Source organism: Halichondria panicea, chromosome 9 (assembly GCF_963675165.1).
Source record: "Halichondria panicea chromosome 9, odHalPani1.1, whole genome shotgun sequence".
NCBI classification, from domain to species: Eukaryota; Metazoa; Porifera; class Demospongiae; order Suberitida; family Halichondriidae; genus Halichondria; species Halichondria panicea.
This window is the reverse complement of record NC_087385.1, coordinates 4,731,478-4,743,832: the sequence shown is the minus strand read 5'-3', so window position 1 is coordinate 4,743,832 and position 12,355 is coordinate 4,731,478. Positions and strand designations below refer to the sequence as shown.

The 12,355-nt window shown below is 41.5% G+C and overlaps 5 protein-coding genes across 5 annotated transcripts; 1 reads left to right on the top strand and 4 right to left on the bottom strand.

Annotated features, from left to right (window-relative positions):
* The first annotated feature begins 42 nt into the window (after positions 1-42).
* On the top strand, positions 43-2,517 carry LOC135341377 (G-protein coupled receptor 157-like). Its single transcript, XM_064537908.1, has 3 exons — positions 43-836; positions 1,063-1,257; positions 2,118-2,517. Exons 1-3 carry the CDS (start codon positions 102-104, stop codon positions 2,370-2,372), a joined length of 1,185 nt encoding a protein of 394 aa, XP_064393978.1. The 5' UTR covers positions 43-101; the 3' UTR covers positions 2,373-2,517.
* A 9-nt stretch (positions 2,518-2,526) lies between these two features.
* On the bottom strand, positions 2,527-6,916 carry LOC135341365 (ADAMTS-like protein 1). Its single transcript, XM_064537894.1, has 12 exons — positions 6,515-6,916; positions 6,120-6,374; positions 5,496-6,008; positions 5,137-5,412; positions 4,968-5,046; positions 4,658-4,911; positions 4,378-4,606; positions 4,084-4,205; positions 3,938-3,978; positions 3,685-3,873; positions 2,920-3,055; positions 2,527-2,775 (listed from the first exon to the last, which is right to left on the bottom strand). The coding sequence occupies exons 1-12, from the start codon at positions 6,816-6,818 to the stop codon at positions 2,648-2,650; spliced, it is 2,526 nt and encodes an 841-aa protein (XP_064393964.1). The 5' UTR covers positions 6,819-6,916; the 3' UTR covers positions 2,527-2,647.
* A 55-nt stretch (positions 6,917-6,971) lies between these two features.
* LOC135341384 (G-protein coupled receptor 157-like) lies at positions 6,972-8,882 on the bottom strand. The gene is made up of 3 exons (XM_064537915.1): positions 8,040-8,882; positions 7,424-7,615; positions 6,972-7,299 (listed from the first exon to the last, which is right to left on the bottom strand). Exons 1-3 carry the CDS (start codon positions 8,772-8,774, stop codon positions 7,033-7,035), a joined length of 1,194 nt encoding a protein of 397 aa, XP_064393985.1. The 5' UTR covers positions 8,775-8,882; the 3' UTR covers positions 6,972-7,032.
* Positions 8,883-8,977: 95 nt separating this feature from the next.
* On the bottom strand, positions 8,978-10,522 carry LOC135341246 (G-protein coupled receptor 157-like). The gene is made up of 3 exons (XM_064537759.1): positions 9,717-10,522; positions 9,450-9,617; positions 8,978-9,362 (listed from the first exon to the last, which is right to left on the bottom strand). The coding sequence occupies exons 1-3, from the start codon at positions 10,392-10,394 to the stop codon at positions 9,060-9,062; spliced, it is 1,149 nt and encodes a 382-aa protein (XP_064393829.1). The 5' UTR covers positions 10,395-10,522; the 3' UTR covers positions 8,978-9,059.
* Positions 10,523-10,601: 79 nt separating this feature from the next.
* LOC135341387 (G-protein coupled receptor 157-like) lies at positions 10,602-12,335 on the bottom strand. The gene is made up of 4 exons (XM_064537919.1): positions 12,221-12,335; positions 11,396-12,088; positions 11,165-11,347; positions 10,602-10,973 (listed from the first exon to the last, which is right to left on the bottom strand). The coding sequence occupies exons 2-4, from the start codon at positions 12,080-12,082 to the stop codon at positions 10,674-10,676; spliced, it is 1,170 nt and encodes a 389-aa protein (XP_064393989.1). The 5' UTR covers positions 12,083-12,088; positions 12,221-12,335; the 3' UTR covers positions 10,602-10,673.
* Between the last annotated feature and the right edge of the window lie 20 nt (positions 12,336-12,355).

The window sequence follows — 12,355 nt, the reverse complement described above, 5'->3', positions numbered from 1 at the left end:
CCTTCCTGTTTCTGTTTCATATCAGAGGTGTGTCCCCCCGCCCCCCCCCCCCCCCACCTCACAGGACATATCTTCATGTACAGTTGAAAATCGACACAACAATGCTGCTCTCAGTTGAGGACAATAGCCAGCTGCTCGGCCCCTACCTACACAAGAAATTATGGATAAGAGTTGTTGTGGCTCTTGTGTGTTTACTATCTGTCTTTGGCTCAGTCCTCATCATACTGTCTTTCATTTGCTTCAAGCAGCTCCGTAGTCGAGGCCGTCAAATACTTGTTCACATCTCCATAATGGATCTCGGTGTTGGCCTGGCAAATCTTACAGGATGTTTGGTATATTTCGATCAGTATTACAAAAAGACACTACGTTCAAACTGCACCTTTCCCCCTTTCTCCGTTCTCCCTGCGTTCCCTCAAGGGAATATTCCCTCGCATATTTGGTGTCCTCAGTCTCTCCTTGTGCGGGACCTCTGTATGTTTCAAGCATCGCTGGCCTTGTATTGCACCCTCGGCTCAATATTCTGCTCAAATTATCTCTCTGTGTACCTGTATTTCAGGATAGTCCACGTGGGCAACAAGTTGGTCGTACATGTTTTTCGGTTTTCCTGTTTCGTAAGTTACTGTCTCCCACTGTTTGTCACCATTTGGTTGCTGTTGACTGGTCGCTTGGGTTTTTCACCGTACGAATCTGAGGGGTGGTGTTCTATCATACTGAAGAATCCATCCACGCAAGAAAGAGATTTGTTTGCTTCCGTTTTTGGTTACAACATCTGGATTATCATAACATTCATCGTTATTCCTCTCCTCTCACTGGCAATACATGTTCATGTTAAGCAGGTGAGTAGCTGAGTTAGTCCTTTTACTAAAGCAATGTAAGTGTTGCAGCACTAGTTTTGGGAGTTGAGTGTATATATGCAATCTAAACAAAACAATGTTTATTTTAACACTCGAGTCCCAATAGCCATTATCCCATAATGTATTGCTTACACATTATACACATTATACACATTATACACATTATACACATTATACACACTGTACTAGTATATTTAATTTTATGCAGTTGAAGACAATAGCTGTCTATCGGAGCTCTGACCAGCAGGCACTCAACTTGCGTAACATTGACTACAAGTTCCTTTTAATACCGGTTGTGTTCATTGGTCTCCGCTTCTGGTCGTTCCTAGGAGACTTGCTTCACGTCTACATTGGAGTTGATAGGATTCCAACCGCTGTCGCCACTGCCCTCATTCTACTGCAGGTGAGAGGGGTAAAAGTGGTTGAATTACACCTGCAAAATATTCTTTAGACCCTCAGGAATGCATTCATTGCTGCATTATGTCATTTGTGTGGGCACGTTGGCACAGTCTACATGACTGTAATAATTACCATCCTCTGCAATGGCCCTAAAGTTCAGTAGACTCTCGCCATTCTGTATACTGGTCAGCTGTCGCAAACTACTTTTATTGTGGCCGGATATGACGTTTTGGGTGTAAGAAAACCAAATAGAAATGATCCAACACAGAACCGCTAAATTAGAGGCAGGACTGCTATTTAGCCGCGGCTATTTTCTGAAATGCAGAAAATAGCCGGGCTAAATAGCAAATATTTTTTTAAAAGGGTGACTGTATTAACGAGAGTCTACTTGTTATAGTGGTATTGAATCGAGGCTACAGTAGACTCTCGCTATTCTGGCTCTCTAAAGTACAGTCACCTCGATATACCGACCATTTGGTTTGGGAGTTTGGGACGACGGATTGCTAGCTAGATGTTTACTGCACAAAACTCGCCCTGAAATTCGGCCACTCACTGTGTTCCGTATACTGGTTGCCCCAAACTATGTAATTTTATACGTTTATTGATGTTTTGGGTGTGGTTTGGCAAATGAAATTGGATTTTACATCGAGACAGAACCGCAAAATTAGTCATTAGATTTGATTTTTAGCTGTGGCTATTTTCTGAATTGCGGCCACCTCGCTATTCTGGCCAAGCTGCACTATCCCAAGGGTGGCCGATTTATGAGAGACTACTAATTTATGTACACTAGTTGTGTTGACATCACATGATACTGGTGTTTCTATGGTTACTTTCATTCGTTACATTATATTCTCACACACGCAGGGCATTGGAGACTCAGGACAAGGTATTGTAAATGTTATTATCTTTGTCTTCTTCACAAAGAAAGTGAGAAAGGAGTTGGTCTGTCCTTGTAAGCGCTCAAGCAGGAGTGTTGTCACTATTCAAAGAGCTGACGAGAATGATCAAACTAGCCTGTTGGACGACAGTGAGGTGGTCGACCCTGACTATAATCCTATGAACTATACTGATGAAGACACTTACACTGATCAAGGCTCATCAACTTCTCTGCATCTATGAACAACACAGTGAAACTGAACTCTTTTGCATTTGATGCAATAACTCTGTCATTAGTTTGCACTGTTTTATACAGTACTATTAAAAGTTTGTCTACTAAGCTCACATTTTTTTGCACATGATATATTGACCGTGAACATTGTGGTCTAAAATGAGATCGTAAGAAAGCCAAAACACAACTTCACGCATATCAACTACAAAGTAGAGCATACACCAATTAATACAAAGACTGACAGAAAGAGAGTGTTAATTGTGTTCCTCAGCTAGAGAATCATGATTCACTGGCCTCCAATGGTTATGTCTCCACATGTCCAACAACAAAGACTCCTGAAACTCTCACTCAGTGAGCAAAATCCAGCTGCCCCACCAATTTTGCAGTAAATGGGATGCCTGTCTTCAATGCAACCTGGAAAACAAAATTATGTGGTGAACTCCCTTCATAGAATGAATTTGCATGCACACACACACAATATTGATGGAGGGCAACCTCATGCTACTGGATGCGTGTTATATACCAGCAGGAATCGGGGGGGTCTGGGAACGTACTCACATTTTGGACATCCAAGAGTGTCAAAGTCAATTGGTTTGGCCAGCTGACTGCATTCGAAGGCTGGTCTCTCTTCTCCTGTCATTGGGACTATGCACTTCACGTCCCTTTCGCGAAAACCATCACAGTTTTTCGAGCACTAAAGAACAGAAGAACAGAGGAGAGGGAAGATAAGTTAGTGACAAATAATATTATTATTTTTGTCTACTAGTAGTATTGAGGTGGGAGGATACAAAGGTATATCATTACATGTATCTAGTATGATCTTGGGCCTTGGGCTAGGTGAGATACATATAATCGTCATTGAAGTGATCTACACTACAGATGTGTAACACACACCCAGAGGAGGTTGTTGTCAGGGTCAAAAGGTCATTACACTAATTGATGATCACGCAACAATCAGTTCTATAAATTTATTACTGCTTGTTGTGTCCTTATTCTTGGCCCATTCATGTTGCACTTTTAGCTACTGCCCTTTAGAAAAATAGTGCAGTCTTTAAAAGGTGTGACCTCACCACAAAGGTCAGTGTTCTGTCATGTCAAACTGACCTATGACCTTTAGAAAATAGGAGCTACCATACTGTAGAGCGAATGTATAGCTCAGCTACTAAGTATACTCTTGTTCCCAGAATGAAGGTGACCTGCTGGCTAGAAAAGAGGTAGATAATTAATATTACATCATTATTAACTTGTTGGCTTCGTATCCAACCTCCTCTGACACACACCCGTGGATGCATGGTGTAACACACTACACATTGGGTTCTGTACCTCGGCCCATTCACCATGAATCCAGACAGGGTCCAACAGACATACTACGCCAGCGAACTCCGGACAGGTTTCCTCGCTATTAGGACGAACGGTTAGATCACACATATTTTGTGGCAGAATCATGTTGTTGGTGCCGCTACGGCACACCACCGACTGCCGCCTCACTCCATCTTGACACTCTAGGCTACACTGAGGGATGGGATCGCAATATGGTTACAATGGGGGGGTTACATGTATATTATGTTGGACTTACAGCAGAGAACCCAGTAACGCTCCAGAAAGGTGCATTATCAGCTGGTGGGGATAGCAATATTTACAATGGATTCAGAACTAGCAGTAATGTTCACTGAATAGCAAGCATTTTGAGTAGGAAGTAGATGTGCACATGTACAAACACACCTGTTGTTGTGATGCTGACAATGTCTGCGTCACTGCCTGCTCTGTTTGAAACTCTACAGACATACGTGACATCACTATCCACCCTGGCAGTCAACCTCAGGATATTATTAACCTCATCGTCTCTGCAAGCAAGTATATTAATATGCTCATATTTATCTCTGTGGTAATACTTGGTCCATGTTGGCTCTTTAATAGGAACAAGGTTTGCATTACTAACTTAAGGCAGTAGCAAATAAGTGTGTTAACACTTTACCAAGGTGACATTGTGTATAGGGTAAACACAAGAATTCTCACTCAATCATAGTTATCGATTCAACATCCTGCACAAGTACTTCAGAGGCACATCCGAGGTCATTGACAGTGATTCTGTACCAAGCTCTTTCAGGCTCCTCTATTCCATTGTAGGGACAACACAGAGTGACTGTTGATCCAGCAGGCTGAAACTCCACCATATCCCGTCTCCCAACTCCGTAGGTACATGTGGCAATAGGTAGAGGTACCTCCCTGTCAATAGTGGCTGGGTCTGAAGAGAAAAACAAGTCCAATTTAAGCATTTCAATGGCACCGTACTTACCAAATATCTCCACTTCTCTCCGCTGAACTGCGGCCCCACAAGGACCTTCGGTGTTGCTCAGTCGACATTGGTAAGATCCGGCATCACCTGTATTCACATTCGACACACTCAGTGATCCAGTGGCCATAACACCATTAGGAGCGGTGATTTCTAAGGGAACCATGTCATTGTCGTCAGTAACACAAGATAGATCCAGTGTCTCCCCAACAAAAGCACAGATAGACGTGTTCTCTTGTAGCTCTGGGTTTCGCAACCTGAATCAAAGAAGCATTAGTTGAAGGCTTAATGTATCAAGAAGAATACAATATACCTTGGGCAGCCATTGTCCATTCGGGGCACAGAGGAAAACGATTCTCTAGTTTGAATTGTGAAAGTGACAGCATCACTATCTGTGGAGTAGTGAACAAACAAGTGATACGTTTCACTTGAAAGCGATGGTAATAATTATAAAATAGCATTAAATAAAATCTCGCACTCACAGGCAATCACTGAGACTGCAAATTCTGGAGAATTGTCCAAATTTGTAGCAGTACAGGTGAAGTTGTCGTTAACGCCTGTAGAGAACAGGGGTGAGGTGGACACAATAGAACCATCACTATTTCGCCACTCGTAAAAGACATCAGAGGCACTCGTTCCAGAGCAGTCCAGCGTTATGACAGCACCTTCAGGAATGCAAACGGTACACCCTACAGGGATAGTCTGACCGCTTTGTCCGAAAGTGAGATCCGAACAGCGCTGAATATTTGGAGGTTCACCTGTAACAAGACAAAAATACATCTGAACAAAGGGACAGCTTTTTTAGAGATAATTATGCGTTCAATACACAGTTGGAACGTACCACAAATTCTGATGTTTGAAGTTGCCATATCTGATCCAAATGTGTTGTTTGCGCCACAAGTCCAATCTCCAACCACAGCTCGGTAAGCTGCCGCCTGTGCTGCCTCAAGACTGCCAAATAAAGGAGCAAACGATGCATTAAACAGGGCAAAGTTAAGTTGAATTGCTCCTTGCAGACGACCCACAGTCGGAGTTCCAAGTACCGATTCTGGAAAGAAATACTGTGGCATCAACACCATACGATCAACTGACGCCGAAAAAAACTCCGTACTATCCACGATGTTTGGAGTACCGGTACTTATTTCTGAGTAGAGCAAGTCCTCATTAAGCGACCATGAACGGAATGGAACAGGAAAGGCTCGTGATATATTTAGAGGATTAGGTTGACCAGCATTGATTATGACGCAGAGAATAGTAACAGTTCCTCGGTAGTCAGGTGCAATACAAAAATCAGATCCTATTAAGTACTCGATTTCAGTGATCTCTCCCATAACAGTTGTTACACTACTTGGATCTGCAAAATAACATTAAGAACTTATTCTCACAGTCATGAGGCATAATTATAGGAACATCAATTAATAATAACGGCCATTTGAAGGGGATCGTTCACTGTAATTAAACTCACCGTTGTTAGGAGCAATGTCCAGAAAAGGAGGACCTCCAATAACTTGCAGGGAAGTATTAGCTAAGTGACACTCTTCAAATTGTGTACCACGAAAAAGGCAAACTTCACAAACATACAAGCCATTGGAAGTTGATGCAGCGCCTAAAACGAGAATCGTTCCTGTTACATTGAGCCATTCATTAAAGACTCCACCAACTGTCACCAAGGGGTCATTTGCAGATACCTCTGCAAGTGTACTTCCTGGACCAGGCTCTCCTAGAAAACGAAAGATAAATTATAAACAGTTCTCAATGTGTACTGTGCTGGGTACAACACTTCATGCAAAATTTCATCAGAGTGATCATCTGCAATCTGCATACATGTACATACTAGAGTAACATACTGGAGTAACTCACCAGTGTCTACATCTCTCCTCTGGAATAACCATCTGATCGATCCTCCAGGGAACCTCTGCAGCCAAGGCAGGCACCAAAAATTGGCATTGACATCCTCTTGTACAACAGCAAGAACTTCAGGGCCATCAATTACTATTGTTACTGTTTCCAGAGTCATTGCAGCGTATTGGAGAAGCTCAGGATTTTGACCTAGCCTCAATCGTCTGAATTCAGGCCCTGACAGTGCAATGTTCCTTTGGCCCGAGACGCTTATCACTGCGACGGCACCTAGCACCAGCATCAGTTGAAACACCTTGGAGGCCATGGCTAGCTACTCTCTCGCTGCAGAACCTGTGTGCAAACGTGCAAAGTTGCAAAGAGTAAGATCAAGACGCAGGCCGCATGGCTTGATCCTCCATGCATGGGAACAATGGTTCTTGTCAGTTTTGCGCTGCGGCGCATACAATGGGTTGAAAGGTCAAATGCACCAGATTTCACCAAAAACACAATCATCACATTACCACAAACAAAAACAACTATTAATTTGTAGCCTTGTAATCTATATAGGAATTGCTAGCAACAAATAGCAACGGTCGATTGTGCTCACTGTCTATAGCACAGTCTTTATCTTTGTCAACATCAACATCACCATCACATTGGATACTTTCTTCAACTGGAACGTCATAGATTGATCTATTGCGACAGAAAATGCTTGTTAGAATTTTATAGATTTTAGCTCTTATCGCTGGTTTGAAGAGGCAAAAGATAACTCCATTCACAGCACCTTGAGCAGTGTCTCCAATTCCCTGCAATGAAAGGGTGAGTATATTATACAGTGAGTCGGACATTAAAATTATACTGCATGACTTGTGCAGGCGTACAATTTGGCTTGCAATTTGCAACTGCTCAAACTAAATGTAATGCAATCACCTCCAGTAGTATCAGAACTGCACTTGCATAGCTTTTTCGGAAGCCCACGCTGTACACAATGGGAAGGTAATAGACACAAATATCCACCAGCACACTCCATATTCGTAGTATCAAAAACACAAGAGGGACAGATATCAATTTCAAGTCCTGCTTTGTAGCCTTGACCTTCAAAACAGATGATAAGTGTTGGTTCTGTGTGCGCATGTGTGTGTGTGTGTGTATAATTATTATGAATCAAATCACAATAAATTATTATTAAGACCCAAATTGAAAGTTCCATTGAAAGTCTACTTGAGCTCGTTAATCTATAGTACCAGCTCAGCCTCGGTCCCAGGCCAATTTTTTTCGACCTGGATTTCAATTAGAGAAAAGTCGGGCTGGGAACGAGGCTAGTACCAGCTCAGCTAGAGCTTGTTAATCAACAGTCAAGCACTTGTACTAATAGCCTTGTCCCCAGGCCAAGTTATTAAAATAACGCGTCGTATTTTTCACCATTCGTTCTATTAGGCCTGGGAACACAGCAATGTCTATAAACCTAATGCTCACCATAATTACATAAACTATAGCTGATTTCATGAATTTTCCACCCAACATTCAAGGTTAAACACACAGTTACCTTTGTACGCACATGGCAGCTGAGAGTGACATATAAAGCAGGCAACACAATGAAAGTTATATAAAGCCATATCTCATAACCAACAATGATGGGGTAGAGTTTAGGCTGCTCATCCGTAGCACTGACATTATCGTGAGTACTTTGTCCAATGATTGCACAGAAGCCAGGAGTGGCAGCAGAATCAAACCATAAGTACCCATCCAATAGCAGCCATAGAGTTAAGACAAATGGGATTCCCCAGCACACAAAATGCAATACCACAACTAGTTTGAGCCCCCATCTTTGCGTCTTTGGCTGAACCACCACAAGAACAAACATGTACACAGCAACACCGACGGTCCACATTATAGAGCTCTCTGTTCCGAAAACCAGTACTGCAGCTTGTGTTCTGCACCAATTCCCCAACGGAGAGTGAAGTGCAAATTGGTCTGCTTTCAAGGAAGATACCTTTGTTACTATTCCCAGGAAACCAGATAGATTCAGCAGTAGGTCTGCAATAGAGAGACAAACTAAAGTATGTCGTGCAAGAGTTCTCATCTCTTTGAAAAATGCATAGCTCAGAATGATTGCAGTGGATCCAATGATGCTCAACAGACATGAGACTGAGACTACAACTTTGAGAAGTGTCTGAAATTGTACTGTCTTTGTGGGAAAGAATATCTCTTTTGTATCAACAACAATTGAAAAATTGTCGAACGACAAGCCTTCATTGTCATATAGATAGTCTTCTTCCATGATTGACCAGTTAATAGAGCTGCTAATACACTTGACACTGAAAGCTAGCTAGCTAGCTAGATCTAAATTGCTTATTTGTGGTTTAATTACACAGGGTGATACCCTCACTTATTTGGGTGCAAAATATTATTCATTGCATACTAATTTTATAATTCACACACACAAAAAAGCTCGCCCCAATAATGCTAGTTGTTTGTCACTAACAAGATGTCAATATATTTTTTTAGTCTGCACTATATCGAACAGTATGTGAAGATTTTTAAAATTTCAACATGTAATTGTTTATCACTTCCAGGAAACAACAGGGGAATATTCACTGATAGGGGTAACACTTTGTTGTTGCTGTTCGGAGGCGCTATTCACCTGTCCTTGTGGTAGGGAGTTGTATTTCTTACTATTCACAGGATTAGAACTTTTAAAAATATGTCGAGTTTCAGAATAAATCGAATTTTCTTCTTCGGTTTTGATAATTTTCTGTCTCTTGAATACCTTCAAGCACAAGGACGCAAACAGACGTTTCCGAACGCTGTGTGTGAAAGCCACAAACAGAATGGCATTGAAGAAACCTTGACCGGAATCTCCAACTCCCTAGAGTGACATGCACAGAGAACATGAGTCAGTAAAGTGAGATAGAATAGGCTCTCAGCAAACACATTACGTAATCAACAAACTTACAGATAAGTACAAAAGTGCTTTCATAGCCCAAGGCACAATATCTTCTGGAGGAATTTGAAGGTATATTTCGAGCATATTCAAAACAAGAGTCCACATCCTTAGGAAAATGAACATCACTGGAATCAGAATGAACTTGTAGTCGATGTTGTGCATTGCCAGAACAGCTTGGAATCAGTGTTCTCTTTCACCTGGTGATACTGAGGAAAAAGTATATTGTTAGTACAATCGTCATTGTATTGGTTACCAAGCATCATAATTTTATTGTACCTGCAGTCTCACATGACTAAATACGGAGATGTACAATACTGCAATCAGAACAATAGTGAGGATTATCCACATATCGTATCCAATAATGGCAGCCATGACGTCAATTCCTGCTTTTGATCCCCCATAATAAGGCTTGACCAAAACAGTTGAACACCAGCCAGAAGAGTTGTAAGGAGAATACCCAAGTCGTTCAGTACACAGCATCCACACGGTAACTAATAATGGCATCCCATAGCAAAACACATACGAGAACCACAGAAACATCTTTGTTTGTTTTGAATTTTTGTTCACAATCAGCAAGTACATGTAGACAGCCAAGCAAGAGGTCCAAAGCACGGAACTTAGAGTACAGTATTCAGCAACAGAGGCCTGAGTCTTGCAGAGGTTCACTATTGATAAGTTAGGCTGTTGTGCCACATTCGCTGGCGAGTCACCATGAGGGAAATACTGATCAAAGTTGACGATAATTCCTACCAAATTGGCAATACCTACCCCCATATCAGTGAGAGCCAGGTGAACTAGAATGAGTCGTGCTCTTGTTCGTAGACTGCGAAAGCAAAGATAGGAGAGAATGATCAAAGCTGAGCCCAGGATTGACAAGGCCGATGACAAACCACTGATAGCCCGAACACTCACATTCTTCTCGTAAAAATCTTGTGCAGTCGTTGTGCTAGCCATTGAAACTTAATACATCCGATAGAAGATACTTTCGTCCCTGTTGTCAGCAGAGAACAAACAGAGTTGGCACTTACTTGCTGAGAGGTAACATTTACATTGTGAGCCCCACCTTTTTTCTAGATCCACATGCGCAGTAGAAAATTGAGATCTGGCAAGGATCGATGTCGCTTATAATTATTTTGTGAAGCCGCAAAGTTCGCAATTAAATTAACAATTAGTGGGCAGCTTTTGAATGAGCACACACAACAAGCACACAAACACATAAATGCAAAGTCATTTCTAAGACACAGGGGAATAATCGCTAACAGGGATTACACTGACGGTCTTTTCTTCAGAAGTACTGTTAATCACCTCTTCATTTGCTACCAAACTGTATTTCCTGCTATTGAATGTGATTGGTTTGGAGCTTAGATGTTGAGTTTCAGTTCTAAGGTGCATTGATTTTTCTTCAGGTTTAACATTAACAACAGTAATCTGCCTTTTTAAACACAAGCATGCAAACAGATGTTTCCGAACACTGTGTGTGAAGGCCACAAACAGAATGGCATTGAAGAAACCTTGACTGGAATCTCCGAATCCCTACAGTGGAGAAACATGAGCAAACTTTAAGCACGCTACAGCTAGGTTATAGTGTGTGCACCTGCACCGTTAATCAATTACTATTGTGTCTAATATGCTTGGGGTCAGTCCACAGGACAATGGTGTGTGTGTGTGTGTGTGTGTGTGTGTGTGTTTGTGTGAAATAATAATAATACAAGTAGCAAGCTTACAGCCATATACAAAAGTGCTTTGAGAGCTGTTTCTGGGACTTGCACACGACAGTAGTCAAGAAGAATATTAATAATCAACGACCATATCCTTAGGAAAATGAACATCACTGGAATCAGAATGAACTTGTAGTCGATGTTGTGCATTGCTTGCCAGAACAGCTTGGAATCAGTGTTCTCTTTCACCTGATAATACTAAAATAAATGTTCATGTGATTCACAATAAATTCTTACCTGTTGTCTCACGAAGCAGTACACTGAAACGTAGAGTGGAACGATTAGAGTAATTGTAAGCATGATCCATAGGTTGTATCCAGCTACATCCGACATCAAATCAATTTCAAATAATTTTTTTCTATAAGGCTTGACCATAATAATTGAGCACCAACCCGAGGAGTTGTAAGGAGAATACCCAAGTCGTTCGGTACATAACAACCACACGGTAACCAATAGTGGCATCCCATAGCAAAACACATAGAAGAACCACATTAAAAGTTTCATCTGTCTCTGACTTTGGTTCACAATCAGCAAGTACATGTAGACAGCCAAGGAGGAAGTCCAAAGCACAGAACTTAGAGTACAGTAGTGAGCAACAGAGGCCTGAGCACTGCATAAGATTGCTATTGACATTTTAGGATGGAATGTGTCATCTGGTGAATGCTCGTGAATGTAATACTGATCAAAGTTGACGATAATTCCTACCAAATTGGCAATACCTACCCCCATATCAGTGAGAGCCAGGTGAACTAGAATGAGTCGTGCTCTTGTTCGTAGACTGTGAAAGCAAAGATAGGAGAGAATGATCAAAGCTGAGCCCAGGATCGACAAGGCCGATGATAAACCACTGACGGCCCGAATGCCATCTTCCTTCTTGTACAACCACTGGCTTGAGTTTTCAGTTGCGTCAAGTAAAAATAACATTGCAACCTACAATAATAATATAAACAGTTAGTTACTGTGGATATATGCATAAATCTAGCGCATGTAGACTAATTGTTCGCTATAGTTCTAGTTAGTGAATGTCAATATATTACTATTGTTAGCTTGCAACTATTTTACCAGTTTAGCAGCAAAACGTTGAACTCAGAATTGATCCAGCAAAAGACTTACAACATAGTCAAGTAAGAATTGTATGCATGTGCCATTCAGGAATTAATTATTTAATAACATGACATAATGCAGACATGAGCCCCA